At 40.5% G+C, this 18,183-nt stretch overlaps 1 protein-coding gene across 9 annotated transcripts in view; it reads left to right on the top strand.

Annotated features, from left to right (window-relative positions):
- LOC132155928 (semaphorin-6D-like) overlaps positions 1–15,650 on the top strand; it is a 148,962-nt gene extending 133,312 nt beyond the window's left edge. For 4 of the 9 annotated variants that reach the window (XM_059564708.1, XM_059564707.1, XM_059564705.1 and 1 more), the window contains exons 2-19: positions 5,017–5,182; positions 6,243–6,354; positions 6,492–6,552; positions 6,790–6,852; positions 6,955–7,056; positions 7,186–7,276; positions 7,935–8,054; positions 8,326–8,414; positions 8,935–9,152; positions 9,239–9,370; positions 9,552–9,707; positions 10,199–10,372; positions 10,728–10,868; positions 11,057–11,134; positions 11,428–11,486; positions 11,818–11,874; positions 12,359–12,529; positions 13,467–15,650. In XM_059564708.1, the coding sequence (XP_059420691.1) occupies positions 5,068–5,182; positions 6,243–6,354; positions 6,492–6,552; positions 6,790–6,852; positions 6,955–7,056; positions 7,186–7,276; positions 7,935–8,054; positions 8,326–8,414; positions 8,935–9,152; positions 9,239–9,370; positions 9,552–9,707; positions 10,199–10,372; positions 10,728–10,868; positions 11,057–11,134; positions 11,428–11,486; positions 11,818–11,874; positions 12,359–12,529; positions 13,467–14,758 (3,231 nt within the window). In that variant the 5' untranslated portion in view covers positions 5,017–5,067 and the 3' untranslated portion in view covers positions 14,759–15,650. Of the gene's footprint in view, positions 1–5,016; positions 5,183–6,242; positions 6,355–6,491; positions 6,553–6,789; positions 6,853–6,954; positions 7,057–7,185; positions 7,277–7,934; positions 8,055–8,325; positions 8,415–8,934; positions 9,153–9,238; positions 9,371–9,551; positions 9,708–10,198; positions 10,373–10,727; positions 10,869–11,056; positions 11,135–11,427; positions 11,487–11,817; positions 11,875–12,358; positions 12,530–13,002; positions 13,444–13,466 lie in introns of those variants that run through there. The other 5 variants (XM_059564709.1, XM_059564713.1, XM_059564710.1 and 2 more) reach the window with 5 other exon arrangements.
- The last annotated feature ends 2,533 nt before the right edge of the window (positions 15,651–18,183 follow it).

Here is an 18,183-nt window from a genome sequence, read left to right as displayed (position 1 = left end):
GAACAAATACATAAAACATAAGCTAACAACTAAAACATGGCTATGTTTGTGCTGAGCTTTTGTCTAGGTTGTGAGAACCGTCTGTCCCCACAAGGACAGTAAAACCTGAAATCACCTGCGAAGCAGCCAATGTTCCCCATGAGAAAACAGCTTAATAAACAAACTAAATATTGTCTTAATTAAAATGCAAGAAAGCAGTTTTGTGAGGGTTAGGTTTAAGGGTCAGGGAGAAAAAAAATACATTTGCTCAATAGAAAACCAAGCCAATATCAAAGGAAAATCTCCACAATGAAAAAAGAAAGGAAAAAAAAGACATGTGTGGATACACTGTATATCCATTAATTAGTCTTATGACTTCTACTGTGACCTCAGAAGGGTGCTGGTCAGGTATGATAGTGCACCCCATAGCTCTTTTCCAACCATTTCTTGTTGTTTGACCATATGGAAGTTAATGGGATATGCGGTTTTCCCAAAATATGCTTTTGTTTATTTGTCCTACATGAATGTGTGACGTGTAAACTGAGTTTAAAAGATTCATCTTTTAAAAATACTATAAATGCAAACCACAAGAGTGCATTGCCCCCCTGCAATTCCTATTATCTCTGCTGAACCCTCTTTCAGAGAGCGGCAGATAACATCTACCTCTACTGAAACTTCACCATGAAGCAGATTCAGCACTTTTCATGTGTTTGTGAATAAAGTCAGTCACAACAGCTGGCAACATTGTGTCCACTAAGCCCACGCCAGTCCTGCTGTCTTGTGTTCATCCTCGGTCAGGCCTGAGTAACTGATTTAACCTTCAAAGCATGGAGGTCTCTTCACTGGCCGGGATTGAAAGGACCTTGTGGTCTCTGTTGTTCCCTTAACACACACACACACCTGCAGGAGATGACTTTGGGAGAGTGGGGGTGGGGAATAAGGCTGCACAGGTGGGGCGGTGACCCGTCTTACAGCTGTGGAGTAACAAGTTGTGATCTGTCTGTAAACAACTGTGATTTCAATGCTTTTGTGTGGGAAAGCTCTAATCTCAGCATGAGTCTTTCTAGCCCCTTTCACACTGCATGTTGGTCCAGGAATCCGGATCGCCTTCTGTGTGAACACAAACACGTCCCAGAATTGATTCCTGGATCAATCCCAGGTTGGGGACCTAGTAACATTGCTGGGTTCATTCCAGGAACGAGCTCTGTGTAAACAAAAGCCAGAACCAATGCTGTAAAGGGTGTGTCGTAGTGATGATGCACGTCTTCGTGCGACTCTTTTACTGGTTGTTTTGAAGGCAGATCAATGTTCATGATGAAAAAAAAATGTGCAAACTGTAATGAAGCAGATCAGTTAACTCCTCAGTTAACTCCTCACTATCCGCGTTGAAGCTGATGTCGTTCGCCAGCTTAAATGAAAGTTAACGTGCCTAGCGTTTTCTACTCGTGCATTACACGTCACACCCTAAAGACCACAAATTAGTTTTGTTTTATATAATGCAGAAACTTGGGAATGTTACTCGGCAATCATAAATTATTGAACTCTGATTTGTGTTGTGCTTAGAAAATACCTTTAATTACTAGTTCTAAACTAAAAAATGGCTGGCACATATCCCTTCTCTGCATTGTCACATTTTCCCATATTTCTTCTTGTGCTCTTATGTGTAATTAATGTTTATATAAAAACCTTTCATGAGCACTGATAGCTGCTTGTATATATCTACCGTGGTATAGCAAATATTTCAGCAGCTGGCATATTTCTGCTGTTGTGTGGTATATATGATCATACTGACCAACCCTATTTTAGAGCTTCTGTTGATATATTCTTTCACTTTCCCTTTCAGTGTCAGGCCTCAGGCAGACCTGCAGGGTTCATGTTAAACTAAAGCAAAGTGATTGTGAGATGCCATTCCTCACTTAAGTGACATTATTCTCTCCTGAATCAGGATGCATGAAACTAACCTTAGCACATCAGCTACACCGATTTCTTCCATTGGGGAGCATTTATTTCATAAGGTTAACTGAAGCCACATAGCGTCACTGACTGGCTTTGTTTTTTTGGCCTTCACTGTCACATTTCCTGCAGCTGGACTCCCGCGGGCGGGCGCTGGGTGGATCTGCTGCAGGCAATCTTACTGGAACGACCTGCCAACTCAAGCATCGTGCCAGCATCCCGGGAAACGCAGCCAAAAACATCAACGAGTGTGTGATTGCGTCGCGCGGAGAGAGGCTGTAATGAGAATAGCCGGGGAGCAGCTAAACACTAACAGGTTGCGTGACTAGTCAACTCTCTCCACGCAGTGCCTGTCCAGGCTCATACACCGGAGGGCAAGAATGGAATACCAAACCAAGACATTCAATTGAAAACATGTTGCGCTCGATGTATATTGAAAAGAAATTCAAGACGGCTGACCTTTGTATGTCCTTTGTTTGTGTTTTGCATTAGGTTTCCCTCGCTCTCTTTGCCCAAGTCTGGTGTTTTCCGTGCACTGGAATTGTTGTTATTGTAGTGTGTCTGCGTAACTCCCTGTGGTGTTTCTATGAAAAATGATTAGTGTTTGTGAGGGATTTCTGTCATTGACAATGAGTATGTTCCAGGGTGCTGGAAATATCCTTCTTTATTTCTTGAATCAATATCCAGGCGGAGGAAATGAAACGGCGCTGTGAAGCTGTGATTAGACTCTCTGTGCTGTATTAAACTGGGGCTCCTCTTGTACACATCGCTTAATCCATTCAGTGTTTCCCGAACCCTTCCGAGAGCACCATGCTGCTGATGTGTGCACTTCTGTGGCTACAGAGGATGCACTTGGGAAAACAAATGCATTTGGAACTCGGTTATGATAGACACATTTTTTGACACCTTGGCCTTTGACTTTCACTGATTGTCCAAACATTACAGCTTTTAATCACTCAAGCTCACAACTTCATCTTCATTTTTGTCTCGCCTCGTTCTCCTTTTCTAATCTTGTTTTCATTTTGATCATTCTCAATTCTCATATTGATTCTCTTCTCATCTCATATTGTCTCTCATGGTTGTTTCATCTCATCCAGTGTGTTTTCCTCATCTTGTTTGTTCTCTTTTCTTTACATACTTTTCCATGTGGTATCCATTTTTAACCTTGTCATTTTTCTTCTCTTCTTTTTTTTGGAATCATCTGTTCTGGTTTTTATTTTTGTCACTCATGCCTGTCTTATATGTTTTTCCTTGTGTCTCCTTGCTTAAATTCTTTGCCTAATCTTGTCTTTTCTTCACTTTTGGTCTCATCTTGTCTCTCCTTTTCTTCTCATCTCATTCTTCTCTAATGTAATCTGGTGTATCCTTCTCATAGTATCTTTAGTTATAACAATAATTTGTCTTGTCTCAGCTTCTCTTGTATCTTTTTCTCATCTTGTCCCTTCTTTTCTTGTATCATATGTTTTATTTTCATCTAGTGTCTCAATCCCTGTCTCATGTCCTCTCCTTGCCTCACTTTTCTTCAATTCTTGCCTTGTTTTGTCACATTTCTTCTCATCTAGTCTCTCTTTCTCTTGGCTCTGGTCTTGTCCTGCCTCTCTTTTTCTTATATTCTCCTCTTATTCATTTTGTTTCCGGTCTCATCTTGCACTTATCTCACTTATCTCATCTCATCTGGTTTGTCCTTCTTGTCTATACTATTTTTTGTCTCGCCTCAGCTCCTCTTGTCTTCTTCTTCTAATCTCAATGATTGCTTTTCTCATCTTTTCTTTCCTTTTTTCACTTCTTTCTCATATGTTCAATTCTCATCTCCTTTTCTCAGCTCTTCTCCTTGCTTCAGTTCTTGCCTTGTCTTCTCTCTTGTCTTCTCATCTTTTCTCTTCTTTTCATCTTATCTTGTCGTTCTTGCTTGTCTCAGCACCTCTTCTTTCCTTTTTCTCATCTTTTATTTTCTTTTCTCACCACGTCTCATCTTGCCTTTTTCCCTTTATTTTCTTGTCTTCTGTTATAAGCTTGTCTTTTGTCTCCCTTTTCATAACGTTGTCTTCTCATCTCATATAAAAAAATTAAAAAAATTGCCAGAGAAAGAGTCATTTCTATTGATCCGATCAAAGCATGATAGCCCAGAATCCCTTGTAGTCAGTCTGTTGAAATGAAGATCCAATATGGCAACAGATGAGCAGACAATCTCCTTTTCCTTGAAGGACTGTGGATCGTATTTCTGTTGGAGAATTTCCCCAGGCCACATCCCATTCAGCTGATTAATTGAGAACTGATCAATCAACAGCTAATCAATAATGGCAGGGTGGTACAGGCAGCATATGCATAGTACAGCATGGTAGCAGGTGTGCAGGGCTGCTAATTGCAAAAATGTCAATACTGTATGCAAGTATGTGTGGCGGGACGCACTCAGGAAGTGGTTGAGGCCTGACTCACTCACTTTCTATCCTTCCGCCAAGCTGTTTGTTGTCTCCATGTAAATTGCTTATATCCGTTCGGGCTTTGCTGGCATGAATAATTTGTAGCTTTATAAATATTTGACTTTACACTGCTCATCAATATGCACAGATGATTGTCTCTCCAGGAGAAGACCCCAACCACAGCACACAGACCTCTGAAAATCTCCCTGTTTGAATGTCCATTTGGAGACTTCTGTGCCAGGCACAGCAAACACACTCCCCATTATAGTCCGCAATCCAAACACACGCCTGCACACTTAATAGTACACAAATTACATCCTTAAATACAGTGTACATGTTAAAGTGTGTATCAGAGCTAGCTGACAGCACAACGTTTGCATTTTTGGTGTCTTAAGCTCTCGCTTTCCACCCCCTCTCTGTCTGTTTTTTGACCTTCCTCTCGTGGACAGATTTTCAATCATGGGTATTGGCTGCCAAATACACATGCACATACGCACACACTCTAAATGATCTGTTGGGAGTGAACCTACTCGCATACACACAAAAAAACAGACGTCCTAATCTACATAGCAAATCCTGACAGAGGTCATGCACAAAAACACAAGAGAAAACAGTTATGAATAGTGGCTGATGGTGTTGACTGTGGCATTTGTGTATGTTGCAGGTAACATCTACATAAGTGCAGTACAGGAGGTGTGTGACCTCTGTGCCAGCAATGGGGTGGCGAGAACTGACGATTGACCTGCTGCTACTGCTGCTTTTGGTGTCCCATCTGGAGGCTGTGAGCTTTCCTGAGGACAACATCCCTTTAGATGTTGTGGACCGACACTGTAAGAACCAGCAGACACCACACTGTTTATGAATTGCCACCATCTGCATGAGATCTTTATCAAGTTCTTTAAAACACACACACACACATACACGCACACACAGGTCTTTCTTCAACTAGAGGCACCTTTGGAACTGCAGGCTTTTAGAAAGTAAACTGTTGTAAAGCACACATTTTTCTACACTCTTACTTGTGCATCACATTTCCCATAAGCAGTGGCTTGTGGATATACCTACAACATTTTTTGTTTTCAAAGGAAAAAAGGAGTCACAAAAATAGCCATAATTTCTGCATAATTTAACAAAATTACTCTTGGACAGACAACAATATTCTATGATATATGGTAATATTCTACAATTAAATTGATGTGTATCCATGTTTTTTCTTGTACAAATATTTTCTTGTTTTAGGTCTCTATTTTATCCTAAACCTTTTCTTCATTGACACTTTTGACTAACACTAACTTAAAAATAAACTTTAGTAGCTAAATTATTTGCGCTGGAAATGACACCACAAATGAAAGGAAATATAGAATATTTTGAGAATATTTAAATATTGAAATGGCTTGTTTAATTATTGTTATAATACACAACATTATAATAAAAATAATATGATATTTATAATGGATTTTTATAGTTCAGTATTGAAAGTCTGGGTTTGGGACTAAATTTAAACCAATAAAAAGTCATTTTCAAAGTAATTCGAAAGGTTACAAAAATAAATTTTGGTAAAGCATGGAAAGAACTTATGAAGTAATAATTTAAGGACATGAAAGTGCCTGTATTTTGTTAAAGAAACAGTCATCCACATTCTTTGGAAGAAGACATACACAAATAGAGTCGCTGCATTAGTGCTGTTGTGCTCTGCAGTGAGAAAACACTCCAGCATGCTGACAGTGCATTCGCTGGACGTCAATGCAGGACCTTCTGGTGTAATATTCATTACTTTAGCCAAGTCGTTCTTCAGGGTAGTTTAACATGCAATTGCCACAGCCGATCAATATCAACATCGATCTCTGTTGACATTAATACTGAATAACGGCGTATCTGTTTGTTCTACAGATGCACGACAGTACCCCGTGTTCCATGGACGCCCCTCTGGCAACGAATCTCAGCACAGACTGGACTTTCAGCTGATGACCAAGATTCATGATACGCTTTTCATTGCGGGCAGGTAAGTCAGCACAGGATGTGGAAGTGAGATCTTCGACCTTTTGACCTGTTCAGACAGTTCAGATGAGCTGGTCGATGACCAGTAGAAATATGAGTAGAAATTTGTGTGTAAACTAATTCTCTCTCTCTCTCTGGCAGGGACCAGGTATATTTAGTGAGTCTGAGAGAGTCCTACAGGAACGAGATTATTCCATACAGGGTGGGTTCACAGTAAATTATTTTATGACCAAAGTGCTCTTGTCTCTTGCGAGGCGTGACAAGTAATAAAAACTCTGGTTAATCAAAGTTCCAATTCCAGTCATGGCAGCGCTTTTTGTAAATCGCTAGGTTTCTGTTTCTGTCTTTCTGTCCCTGCCCATGGTGTAGTACATTGTTAATGTTTAAGAGTGTGCGGGTGGGAAGCTGTGTCTAATGGTACTGGTGTGTGATGTCACAGAAGCTGACGTGGCGGTCGGGGCAGGCGGACAGGGAGACGTGTGCCATGAAGGGAAAGCACAGAGTGAGTCCTCCTCCTTCTTTTACATAAATCACTTGTCACTGGTTCTGTAGTATTTACAGCACTGAAGCAACCATAAATCTCACTGTCTTGACTTTCTCTCAGGACGAGTGCCATAACTTCATTAAAGTCCTGGTTCCAAGAAACGATGATCTTGTGTTCATCTGCGGAACAAATGGTTTCAACCCCATGTGCCGTTACTACAGGGTAAGTCAACTGTCTGTATGTTGATTTCCTCTCATAAGTGATTGGTTAATATGAATGGGAGCAGTTTTACAGTATAATGAAGATAAGGACTCTGGATCTCTATATTTTCTTTTTCTCTCTCTTATTTAGTTGGATAACTTGGAGTTTGATGGGGAAGAGATCAGCGGTTTGGCCCGATGCCCGTTTGATGCAAAGCAGACAAACGTTGCCCTGTTTGCTGGTATGAGAGCTGTCAGGATAATGAGGAGGATGATGAATAACTTTGCCATGATTTTTAAAGGTTTTGGATCAAAGTAATGCTCCAATGAGAGCCAAGACTGATGTTGAACATAAATCAGAAGCCACGAGAACTTTATGTCAGCTCTTTTAGTATAGGCTACAGACAGGAACAGCACAACCTGATGACAATTAGTACACTTTGATATCACACGTGCATCTGAATGAGTCTGTACAGGCCACACACCGAAAAAAAAAAAACCTTCTAGTTCTAGTATTTCTAGTTCAAATATTGACATTTTTTATTGTTTAAGCATTAGACTCACTGAATTTAATTTAAAACAAGAAACTGTATTCATTATTATTATTATTATTTTGACAGCAGAATTCTTTTTTTTTCAGTAACTGAACATATAAAAGAGCGGGTGCAATGAAGTAAAATTTTTATATCTTGTTCATTCTATATTGCATCTAAAAATGACCAGATTGTTTTTTGTTTTGGTCTAAATAGACCTTTCCTCTGAGATTTGTTTTAATTTTCCGTTTTGTTCTTGGTGCAAATAGGTCTTAAGTGTTGAATTCCAAGTACATTGCTTGAGTTGTATGTAATTAGTGCGTAGTGAAGCTGAAGTGTGTTTTAAGCTCACATATTTATGTCATAGATGGTAAACTGTACTCAGCGACAGTGGCAGACTTCCTGGCCAGCGATGCTGTGATTTATCGCAGCATGGGAGACGGTTTTGCCCTTCGCACCATCAAGTATGACTCCAAGTGGTTAAAAGGTACAGAAACTCTTGCTTGTCTGCTTAATGTACATGCTAGTCTGCATTTTATGCTAACCTTGTTGAACCCAGTACACATCTGATCTATAACCTGTAACCATACCTTAAAAAAGTCAATGGGGGAGGACAGAAAATGGTGGTTGTTGATGTAAAATCCAGCTTCCTGTTGCACAAACTAGGTCAACACTCAGCCATTCCAACAAAAGCGCATAAAAATTTAACTTGAGGTCAGCGGCAGGGATGCTAATGCTTCTCTCTCTTTCTCTTCCAGAGCCACATTTTCTCCACGCCGTGGACTATGGGGATTTTGTCTACTTCTTTTTCAGAGAAATCGCAGCCGAGCACAACAACTTGGGAAAGGTATGACACGCAATGTAATGTACAATGCTAACACTGCTACAAATGTTCACAAAACACACACAAAAAGTAATGCACCATGGTATTAGTGATGGTATCAGATGGTAATACCATGGCCTCTGAACTGTAATAATGTAGTTCTGATTTGTATGTAAATGTAGTATTCATAGGCATTTATTTAGAGATGAATGTTTGTTCCAGAGGGTCAATATATCATCCATTGCCTCAGGATTTGCTTTAAATTGGCCCATATAATGACTTCTGTATTCCACAGACTAATTAATATTTAAGTTTAGTTAATATAGTACTCAACACCTGCATTGAGAGCAGGTTTTACAGTAGTGAATTATTAAGATGGTTACATGGTGCTAATTCAAGCCCTCTAGCACACTGCAGTTTTGTTCTAAAAGAAAAAAAAAGATGTTTCTTGCGTATATTTAGATTCAACTTAGCCGCTGGGGAGATAGATCTATTATTTAGAGAGTGATGCTGAGTTTCTCCCGCTATTTTTCTCTCACTGCAGGCAGTTTACTCCAGAGTGGCTCGGATCTGTAAAAATGACATGGGAGGGTCTCAGCGGGTGCTGGAAAAACACTGGACAACTTTTGTTAAGGCTCGCCTGAACTGTTCCGTTCCCGGAGAATCGTTTTTCTACTTTGACGTTCTTCAGGCTATTACGGACATCATCGACATTAATGGGGTGCCTTCTGTGGTTGGAGTTTTCACCACCCAGTTGAACAGGTAAAGCTTGTCACAATCCTTTCCACAAAATCTTCACATGGAAACAGGCTTAATAGCGCTAATGTCACTGTTTCTGACTTGTTCAGTATCCCTGGCTCTGCGGTGTGTGCGTTCTCCATGGCGGACATTGAGAAAGCATTCCATGGCCGTTTCAAAGAGCAAAAGACAGCAGATTCAGTGTGGACGCCATTTCCAGAGGAGAAGTTGCCAAAGCCCAGGTTGGTGAACGCACTAGTGCATGACAGCCAATCATTGCGACATAAAATTAACACGTGATAATTGGATACGCTGCATATTTAACCTGTGTGCACAGTGGCCATATGGAGGCGGGTATAGATTTACAGGCATGGGGCACATGGATCTTTGCCCTCTTTGCCTCAACTTTTCTTTTCTTTTCAGACCCGGCTGCTGTGCGGGACATGGTTCAGCAGAGTCTTACAAAACCTCCATCGAGTTTCCAGATGAGACCCTTCAGTTCATCAAGTCACACCCACTCATGGACTCCTCAGTCCCCTCAATTGGAGACGAACCGTGGTTCACCAAAACAAGAGTCAGGTACGGGCACAGTGCCACCATTCAGCCCAGTCTGAAAAACCTTGGTCTGACACTCTCGCAGGATTTGCTGCAATCAAGACTACTGGCTTTGACAGGAAAAGCCACCAGCTCTATTTGATTTAACTCAAATGGTTATATTTCATAATCAGAAAAAAAATGTTGCTATCCATCAGAAAAAAATCTAATACTAGCACAGATTTGTACATAAAAACATAATTACAATACAACACACTGAATAGTTTGCCATCTTGACCCAATGTCAGCTGTTAAATGAATATTGAGTAAACATTTTAACCTTCCCAGCAAAGAGCGTTAGTTTCACATTCTAAACAACTGGCACACCTAATTTAACTAGTTCAGGTCTTGATAGATGTGTCACGTTTCAACATGTTTTGTCCTGTGTCAGCTTAAGTTAAGTTGTTGTAAATTAGGCGTCTCCTTGCAACTGAATATCGGCCCTGTACTCAACTGTTTTTCCTTTGTCTTTGTAGGTACAGGCTCACGGCACTCGCCGTTGATAACACTGCAGGACCCCAGAAGAATTACACAGTGGTTTTCATTGGCTCTGAGGCAGGCATCGTCCTAAAAGTTCTGGCTAAGACGTCCCCACTGTCTTTAAATGACAGCATCCTACTAGAGGAGATTGATGTTTTCAACCAAGCCAAGTATGTTTTCATCCTATAATTACCTCATGATTAGTTTTTAGACACATTCTCATTGACTTAAAATTTTGGGAAACTTATTTGTAAACAACAAATTTATGAAGTAGTCTTAGCTATTTACCCATAAATGAGTCCCAAATTGTGACCTGAATGAAAGTTTTGGATCCTTTGAGATGAGATTAGATCTGATTATTGTGAAAGCGAAATGTCCTCACTTTCATTCGTCAGTGTGTGTGTGTGTGTGTTTTGTTTTCCTTCTGCTGAATTGTGACCGAAGAAAACAGTGACTGACGGATAGATCCGATAACATGTGATTTATCTGTTTTTCATCATCTCCCTCCCTCTGTTTTTTTCCCAGGTGTTTATCCAGCAATGAGGACGATCGGCGAATTCTGTCTTTCCATCTAGATAAAGACACCCACACACTCTATGTGGCCTTTTCCAGCTGTGTGGTCAGAATACCACTCAGCCGCTGTGAACGACACAGTTCCTGCCAAAAGTGAGTCCTGAACGCAACACTGTTTATAGAGGCAGCAAAATCTTTTTTTTTTCTTTTTGGCGTATCCAATTCAAATAAGTTTCAATTTTATAGTCTGAACAGCACAAAACCTCATTAACCATTGTGTAGTGAAGCGTGTTCTTTTTCCATATTGTGTTGGTATAAACAATATTTTTGGTGTGTTGCAGGTCTTGTATTGCATCTAGAGACCCGTACTGTGGCTGGATGACACATGGAGCTTGTGAGCGCATTCCTGCAGCTGTGCAGTAAGTCAATCACGAAAATATTCAGATTTACCTAGAAAATGTATAGGATATACTGAGAACACTAAACTGAATAATTGTCACTGCAACCGATTTCCTAAAATTCTTTCTTCTTTTCACTTAACAGTTCTCATTTCCAATTTTCTTCATGAAACATATATTTTTTTAGTTTTGATGCCTGCTGTTTTTATTTTTATTTTTGAAACAGGCAAAACAGTATATGTTAATGATGATGCCCAGAACTTGTATCCTTAGTACAAACTCATTATCTTATTACTCTTTTTCCTGTTTTGTAGAACTGGTTATGAGCAAGATGTTGAATACGGAAACACAGCTCACCTCGGCGACTGTCATGGTGAGCTCATCAACACATGCCCCTTTTCAGAAACATTAGATAGAAGTTGTGACGTCAATAACCCCCTCACACTCTCAGCTGACTGAAATTAACACATATCACACGAACATCATATTAATTCCTTTGACAATTAAACACTCACATATTTACACATACATTGTGTAGGGCTTAACATTACAGAAAGTGAAAGCGATACAGCGTAAACCAGAGGAAAACAAACACTTTTTTTTATTCTTTTGTATTTTAGTGAAAACTATTTTAGCTTTTTTATAATTTCAGACTTTTATTTTTGTTATTTTATGCTGATTTCCTGTTCCTTTAATTCTTTTAGAATTTTTGGCCACTACATCAGCGCCAGATTTCAAATCATATGGCGACCCAACCTCTGGTTAGTTTCCTGTACTGCACTGAATTCATTCCTTGAGTTCATCTTTCTCCCTTTTTTTCTCCTCTACTGCTGCACCTACACTTATTCCTGTGCTTTTCATCATATCATCACCATTATCATTGAGAGGCACCTGATCTCTCAGCACCAGCTTTTCTATCATTTCATTTATTCATTCTTTCGTTCTTGCATGGATATATGCTGTCTCCACTTTATCATCTCCCTGGACTATATTGTCATCTCCTCATTCTATTAGAGATAATCTTCATCCTTTCCCTCCTTTCAGGCTGAAATTTTCCTTACCTGAGACTCTGCACAGCCATTACATCCCTGTAATGGTTCATAACATCAGAGTCCATCTCTAAAGATTTACCTCAAAGAATCCTATAAACTGACGTATGACGTCCTGTCAGTATGCACTAATCCCAATCATTACGTTGTGCCTATCATGGGCTCAGATTCAGATACAGTTTGTTTGTTGCTACAGACATGGAGTTGCCATCATCGTCAGTCACAGTGCCCGTGACCTCTGAACCCATACAATCACCCCAAACCATCCCCACTCAGAAACCCCAACTCTTTGGCTCACGGAAATTTGAGTTCCACGATGACCCAGCCACTTCACGTTCTGTTGAGCATATACCAGGTGTGCTGGAGGGTAAGGCCTTGACCAGTGCGCTTTGCGCTGCTGCATGGAATTCTGGGTAATAGCTGCTATTAGTGCTGCTAGTCTACTAAGAGAGTGCATACATCTCTGATAGCAGCCCATTCCTTACCAGAATGGCATGATAAGCAATACTGCAGTCAGTCACACTACATTAACAAAGTAGGGATGCAAGTGCTCTTGAAAACTTTCAGGTCAGCACAATGCCTTGTTTTCTTGAAGTGTATTGAGATGATGCAGGCAGCTATACTTAGATTCCATCAGCATATAAAGCTTTTTATTATTATTTTCCCTACTTTTAAAAGTCTTTTATTTTACTGTGATTTGTCTTCCACATTTAACTTTATTTTATATATATTTTAGTTTAATGCATTTTCTATGACATTTTTTGTTCAGTCTGTCTTAAATGGCTACATATTTATCTTCTTCCATCCTTTTCTTTCTTTGCCAATGGTTTTTGGTTTTAGGAAATCTTCCAAAGGCCTTGCCACTAAGCAACACTTTTAAGCACCTCTCGAGCAACATTATTCACCAACTAACTCTTTCGAATATATGCAGACACTAACAACACTCACCCCTGGGTACTAAACAAAGACAGCGGGCTTAATTCTCTTTGGGAAACTCTTGTGTAAAGCAACAACATACTAACTCACTTAATACTGCAACCCATGTGCAATAAAATGTTCCACCCCACCTCTTTACTAATTTGCCTCCTTTACTAATATAGATATAAAGGATATCTCATTGTATTTTCTGAATTTCTTGCTTGGTATATTTCTTTAATAACTTCTAAAATGCTGGAAATAACAGTTGTATGCTTTTGATTCACACCAAATTGTGGTGGGGCGGGGACTTTTTGCTTAAAGAGAGAGTTGTTCAGTGATCAACGGTGAGAGTGTGTTAACATGGTATTTGGCTATCTGTGTTGCAGGTGTATGGGAAATACAAGCAGGTGAATCTAACCAGATGGTGCATATGAATATCCTTGTCTCCTGTGTGTTAGCTGCATTCCTGCTCGGTGCATTCATCGCAGGCATGGTGGTTTACTGCTATAGAGATGCTTTCCTTCGCACTCCACGCAAGATCCAAAAAGATGCAGAGTCAGCACAGTCGTGCACTGATTCCACTGGCAGTTTTGCCAAGCTCAATGGTCTGTTTGACAGTCCTGTGAAAGAGTACCAACCCAATATGGATACTCCCAAACTTTACACCAACCTGTTGAGCAACGGGAGGGAGGTACCAACCACCGGAGACACTAAGGCAATGCTCTTGAGTGGGCAACCACCAGAACTAGCAGCACTGCCTACACCAGAGTCCACACCAGTGCTGCAACAAAAGAGTCTTCAGCCAATTAAGAACCAATGGGAGAGAGCTCATGGAAAGATAAGTGGCTGCCGCAAAGATAGGCCAACCACAATCCAACAGTACCTTCCTTCCAGTCCCCCACCCCATTCCACTGTCAACAACCCCCACATCCCCAGTGCCGTGGTACTGCCCAATGCCACACATGAGAACAGGGAATCCTTTAGTACTCCTGAAGGGTCTCAAGCAGAAAAGAAGATCCAGAATAGCGATCAACATGGTTCCAGATCTGGCCGTAAAGACCAGCGGTGTAATGTGGATGCCAGGAACACACTGAATGACCTCTTGAAGCACCTGAATGAGAACCACCCCAAAGCTATTATGGTGGAGATGCCCAAATCCCGACAGCACCTAATGCTGGAACCCATTGTAAGCCCAACGGAGATTCCACCCAAAGTCCCAAGCCGAGAGGCCTCCTTGTACTCTCCATCTTCCTCTTTAACCAGGAATAGCCCAACCAAGAGACTGGATGTGCCAACTACACCAACGTCGCCCACAGGGCAGATGGGCACTCTCGAGAGACAGCGGTATCAACGCAGTTCATCCCAGCGACACTCCATTTCCTCACCACCCAAAGGGCTGCACTCACCTGGTGGGGCCATAGTGTCCCGGCAACCTAGTTTGAACAGAGGTGGGTACATGCCCCCAACTCCTACCCCACCCACTAGACTAGACTCTCACGGGGTACCAATGGCTATGACACCTTCCATATCCCGGCAGAGCAGCTACAGTGGTCATGGGTCTTTACCACGAACATCCATCAAACATACAGCATCGTTAAAGCCAGATGTGCCACCCATATCCAATGGCTTTGCACCACAGACTGCACAAATGAGGGCAGTGAACAAGTATAGCTACTGAAATGCTTAGCCGAATCTTACTCGTGCATCATTGGACGGTGGGAGTAAAAGTGTTCGGTCCGCAGAGATATGGTGTGCCAGTCACTGTTTCCTATGAAGGGAAATTAATTGGATGCCAGAGCTTCTGTTTTGGGGTAGTTGTGCTATTTCTCTATGATGTTGTCCTGTCATGCTTGAGTGGCAGGTGACAGATTCTGATCTTCAAGGCGGCAGGGACGCCTGAGGTCACAGGTCTCAGCTGACGTGCAGCATAAAGCAGCTGCGTAGTTGCTGCAGCGATCGGGCAGCGTAAGCTCCCAATGCACTGTTCTCCCCATCAATGTGAACTGTATTTGTTAGACTGTTTGGAAAATGATATTCTTGCTTGGAAATCTCTCCAGAAGAAAGACAGAGTGAAAGGGACATGTTGCGTGTCTCTGTTTGATTAGTCCCTGGGGCTAACCAGTGTGCATTCATTGACCATGTGTTTGTTTTCTGAACAAGCTTGAGTCATCGCTGTCATAAAATAAATTACATTTTTGGTGCATTAACATCAGATGTGTTTGGACACAGAAGTCCAGACATTAATTAATCATTTATGCGTGCAAAAGAAATGTCCAGGGCTCCTGCTTGGACTACTGATTTAAAAACTCACAGTGTAAAAGTGCCCTCAACATTTGTGCTGCTAAGTGTAGACGATGACAATGTTTAACAGACTACAGTGTGGCATTCCATGCAGCAGTTCTGTGTGTCAAGCTTTTAAACCCACAGGCTCAGCACAGGATCACGCTGGCCAAATGTACAAAATTATTTTTGGTCATTTTTAGTTTCAGTAAATCACTGGGAATCCTGTAATCCCATAAAGTCAACTTTCAACTATGATATACGGAAGATCATTTATTAAGCTCTCTCCTGTCTTACATGCCAAGCACTGCTGTTGGGTCTATGAAGTCTCCTTTTACGTTCTTAAATATTCCTTGCAGTTCACACTATTTCAAAGAGCTTGCTTTTTAGTTCCTGGGCAAAGCATTACATAAAACTGCAAACAGCACATTCCTTACTACAAACCACTTTTCAACTCTGTGGCAAAACCCAACCTCAGCTCCATACTAGACCCTATCTGAGAGTTACGCTTCACTTTGCTTGTTTAAAAGAGGCCTCAATTGCATACTCACTATAAGTGTACAATTACTACAGTACCTACCAGTGTGTCTTGCAAAGTCGTGCCAGTGATAGCTTCATTGTGAATATACAACTATTCAAGTATGGATATTTTCAAGGCAAGTTTACCTGGATCAGTGTATTTGTGTGCCTTATTAAAGTAATGAGAGTGCAGTTTGATTTTCAACATTTCACTATCATCAAATAAATCATTTTGGTTGGATATGAGCAGAGATGCAACCCAGGGGTAAAATTTTAGTAAATGGTCACTGGAAAATCCATACCGACTGACCAGTAATCTGAATATTTGGAGTGGGGGCAGGTGCATTCCCTCAATATTTGCAGTGGTTACTGCCCTGGATGGGAAGACCATGATATGGCTGGACCTTCAGAATGGTTTTCTTTTAAAGAAATAAATAATAATAAAAAAAAAAATTAGGAAAAGAAAAAGATTATAATTACTAAGCCATTTTCTTATGCATTTCTGGAAGGTGCTAATTTGCGATGATGAGATGCCATGTAATGAATGTATTATAAATCTAAAATGTATATCACCTGACTCTCAGCTCACCATATTTCACAACATTTAATGGGGTCAAATCAAGATATGAGTGTTTTTAGAGAGGGTCATCTGCAATTAGATACTCAATGTTTGTTTGAAATTACTTGGGAATGTCAGTATATTGAGGGGAAACTTGCCTGTTCAAGCCCAAAGCTTCATGTTTGTTTACATGTTCTGATTGTATTAAAGCAGCTAAGAGGAGACTGGTGCATCATCACCTGCTAAAGTTAAGTTTTATTAAAGAAGAGAGAGTAGATCCTGTGCTCTGGTTCAGGTTGTCCTATGTTGAGCTGCCTTGTATATTGCAATATAAATCTGCAATCTGACTTCAAGCCTTTACTGTTCAGTCACCACTCTATGTGCAAAGAAACCAGACTGGTCTAGGTCTACCTTTTATTTTTAATACTGTGCAAAAATTGGCAGTTGGAATACAGCTTTTCTTTTCTTGAATATTTTCATGTGTAGATATTGTAAAGCTGTACTGTGAAATTGTAAATAATTACAGTCATTGTTTAAGAATATTTTTGTTGACTTTTTTAACACTGCATGTATAGTTGAAATAAAAAATTACTGCACAGAAAAAAAAGTTTTTTAGTTCTTCATACACAATCCTTCTGTATGCTGGATCTGTGGGCTGAAACTCAAGAGCTGCATGCATTTTTATCGCCTTCACTGATGAGAGATTTAGCACGTACTTTATTTTTAGACCCTTGTTTAGAATTCTTGTTGGAGAATAAGCCATTCCACATCTCATTGGGAAATCCTCCAAAGTCATTTGTAAGCTGAACACCCAACATCTGCTCCACTGCCTCAGACTACAGCCACAAACACATAAGCTCACACACACACACACAAGCTCACACACACACACACAGAAAGAAACTGATAGCACCAGGTATCCAAGATCGTATTAGAGACTTCTCTTGAGTTTTCAGTAGCGGCCAATCTTTTGAATCTTTAGGTCAGTCACATCTGGGCTGGTATCTTCAAGAATTTACCACAGAGTGGCTTTTTTGTGTGCCTTCATTGGATAGGACAGAACAGATCAAACAGGAAAGCATAGGGAAGGAAACAGGATCAGCAAAGGACCTCAAGATGAGAATTGAACTTGGGTCACCAGCTAAAGTAGTGAAAAAGTTGTCTCATCTGAATCAGAAGACAAATATGCCTAGATCACGCACTGTTTATAAGCAAAAATGGTCCAAAAAAGATCTAAACAAATATGTTGGTTGATTTTGATGTGAGGGGACAACAGGAGATCAGCCTTTTTCACTGGAAGATGAATTATTATGGATAACATATGGTATCTTGACCGGAACTACAGCTTAAAGTTAAAATGACTTAATTTGTTTCTTACAAACATGCAGATGTTAATTTTACAAGATGTTAACTGATGAACTGAAGTTGTGGGGGTTACTTCTGGATTATTGTGATGTTTCTATCAGCTGTTTGGACTCCCATTCTGTTGGCACCCATTCACTGCAGAGCATCCATTGGTGAGCAAATGATGTAATGTTAAATTTCACCAAATCTGTTCCAATGAAGATTGGATTCCATGAGGGTGGCTACATTTTCAGCAAATGAGCAATTTTTAGGTTAACTGTTCTTTATAAAATTCCAGAGAAATAGCTAGAAAGCCATATCAAACTGTAGCTGATTCTGGGCAAGAACTGCAGTTTTGTGCAGTTACAGTTTGGGAATGTGGACAGTGTGGTCTAAGGCTA

The sequence above is a fragment of the Carassius carassius genome, chromosome 13 (assembly GCF_963082965.1).
Source record: "Carassius carassius chromosome 13, fCarCar2.1, whole genome shotgun sequence".
Classification (NCBI taxonomy): Eukaryota; Metazoa; Chordata; class Actinopteri; order Cypriniformes; family Cyprinidae; genus Carassius; species Carassius carassius.
The sequence above is the reverse complement of the archived record's forward strand: the minus strand, read 5'-3'. Positions and strand labels throughout refer to the sequence as shown.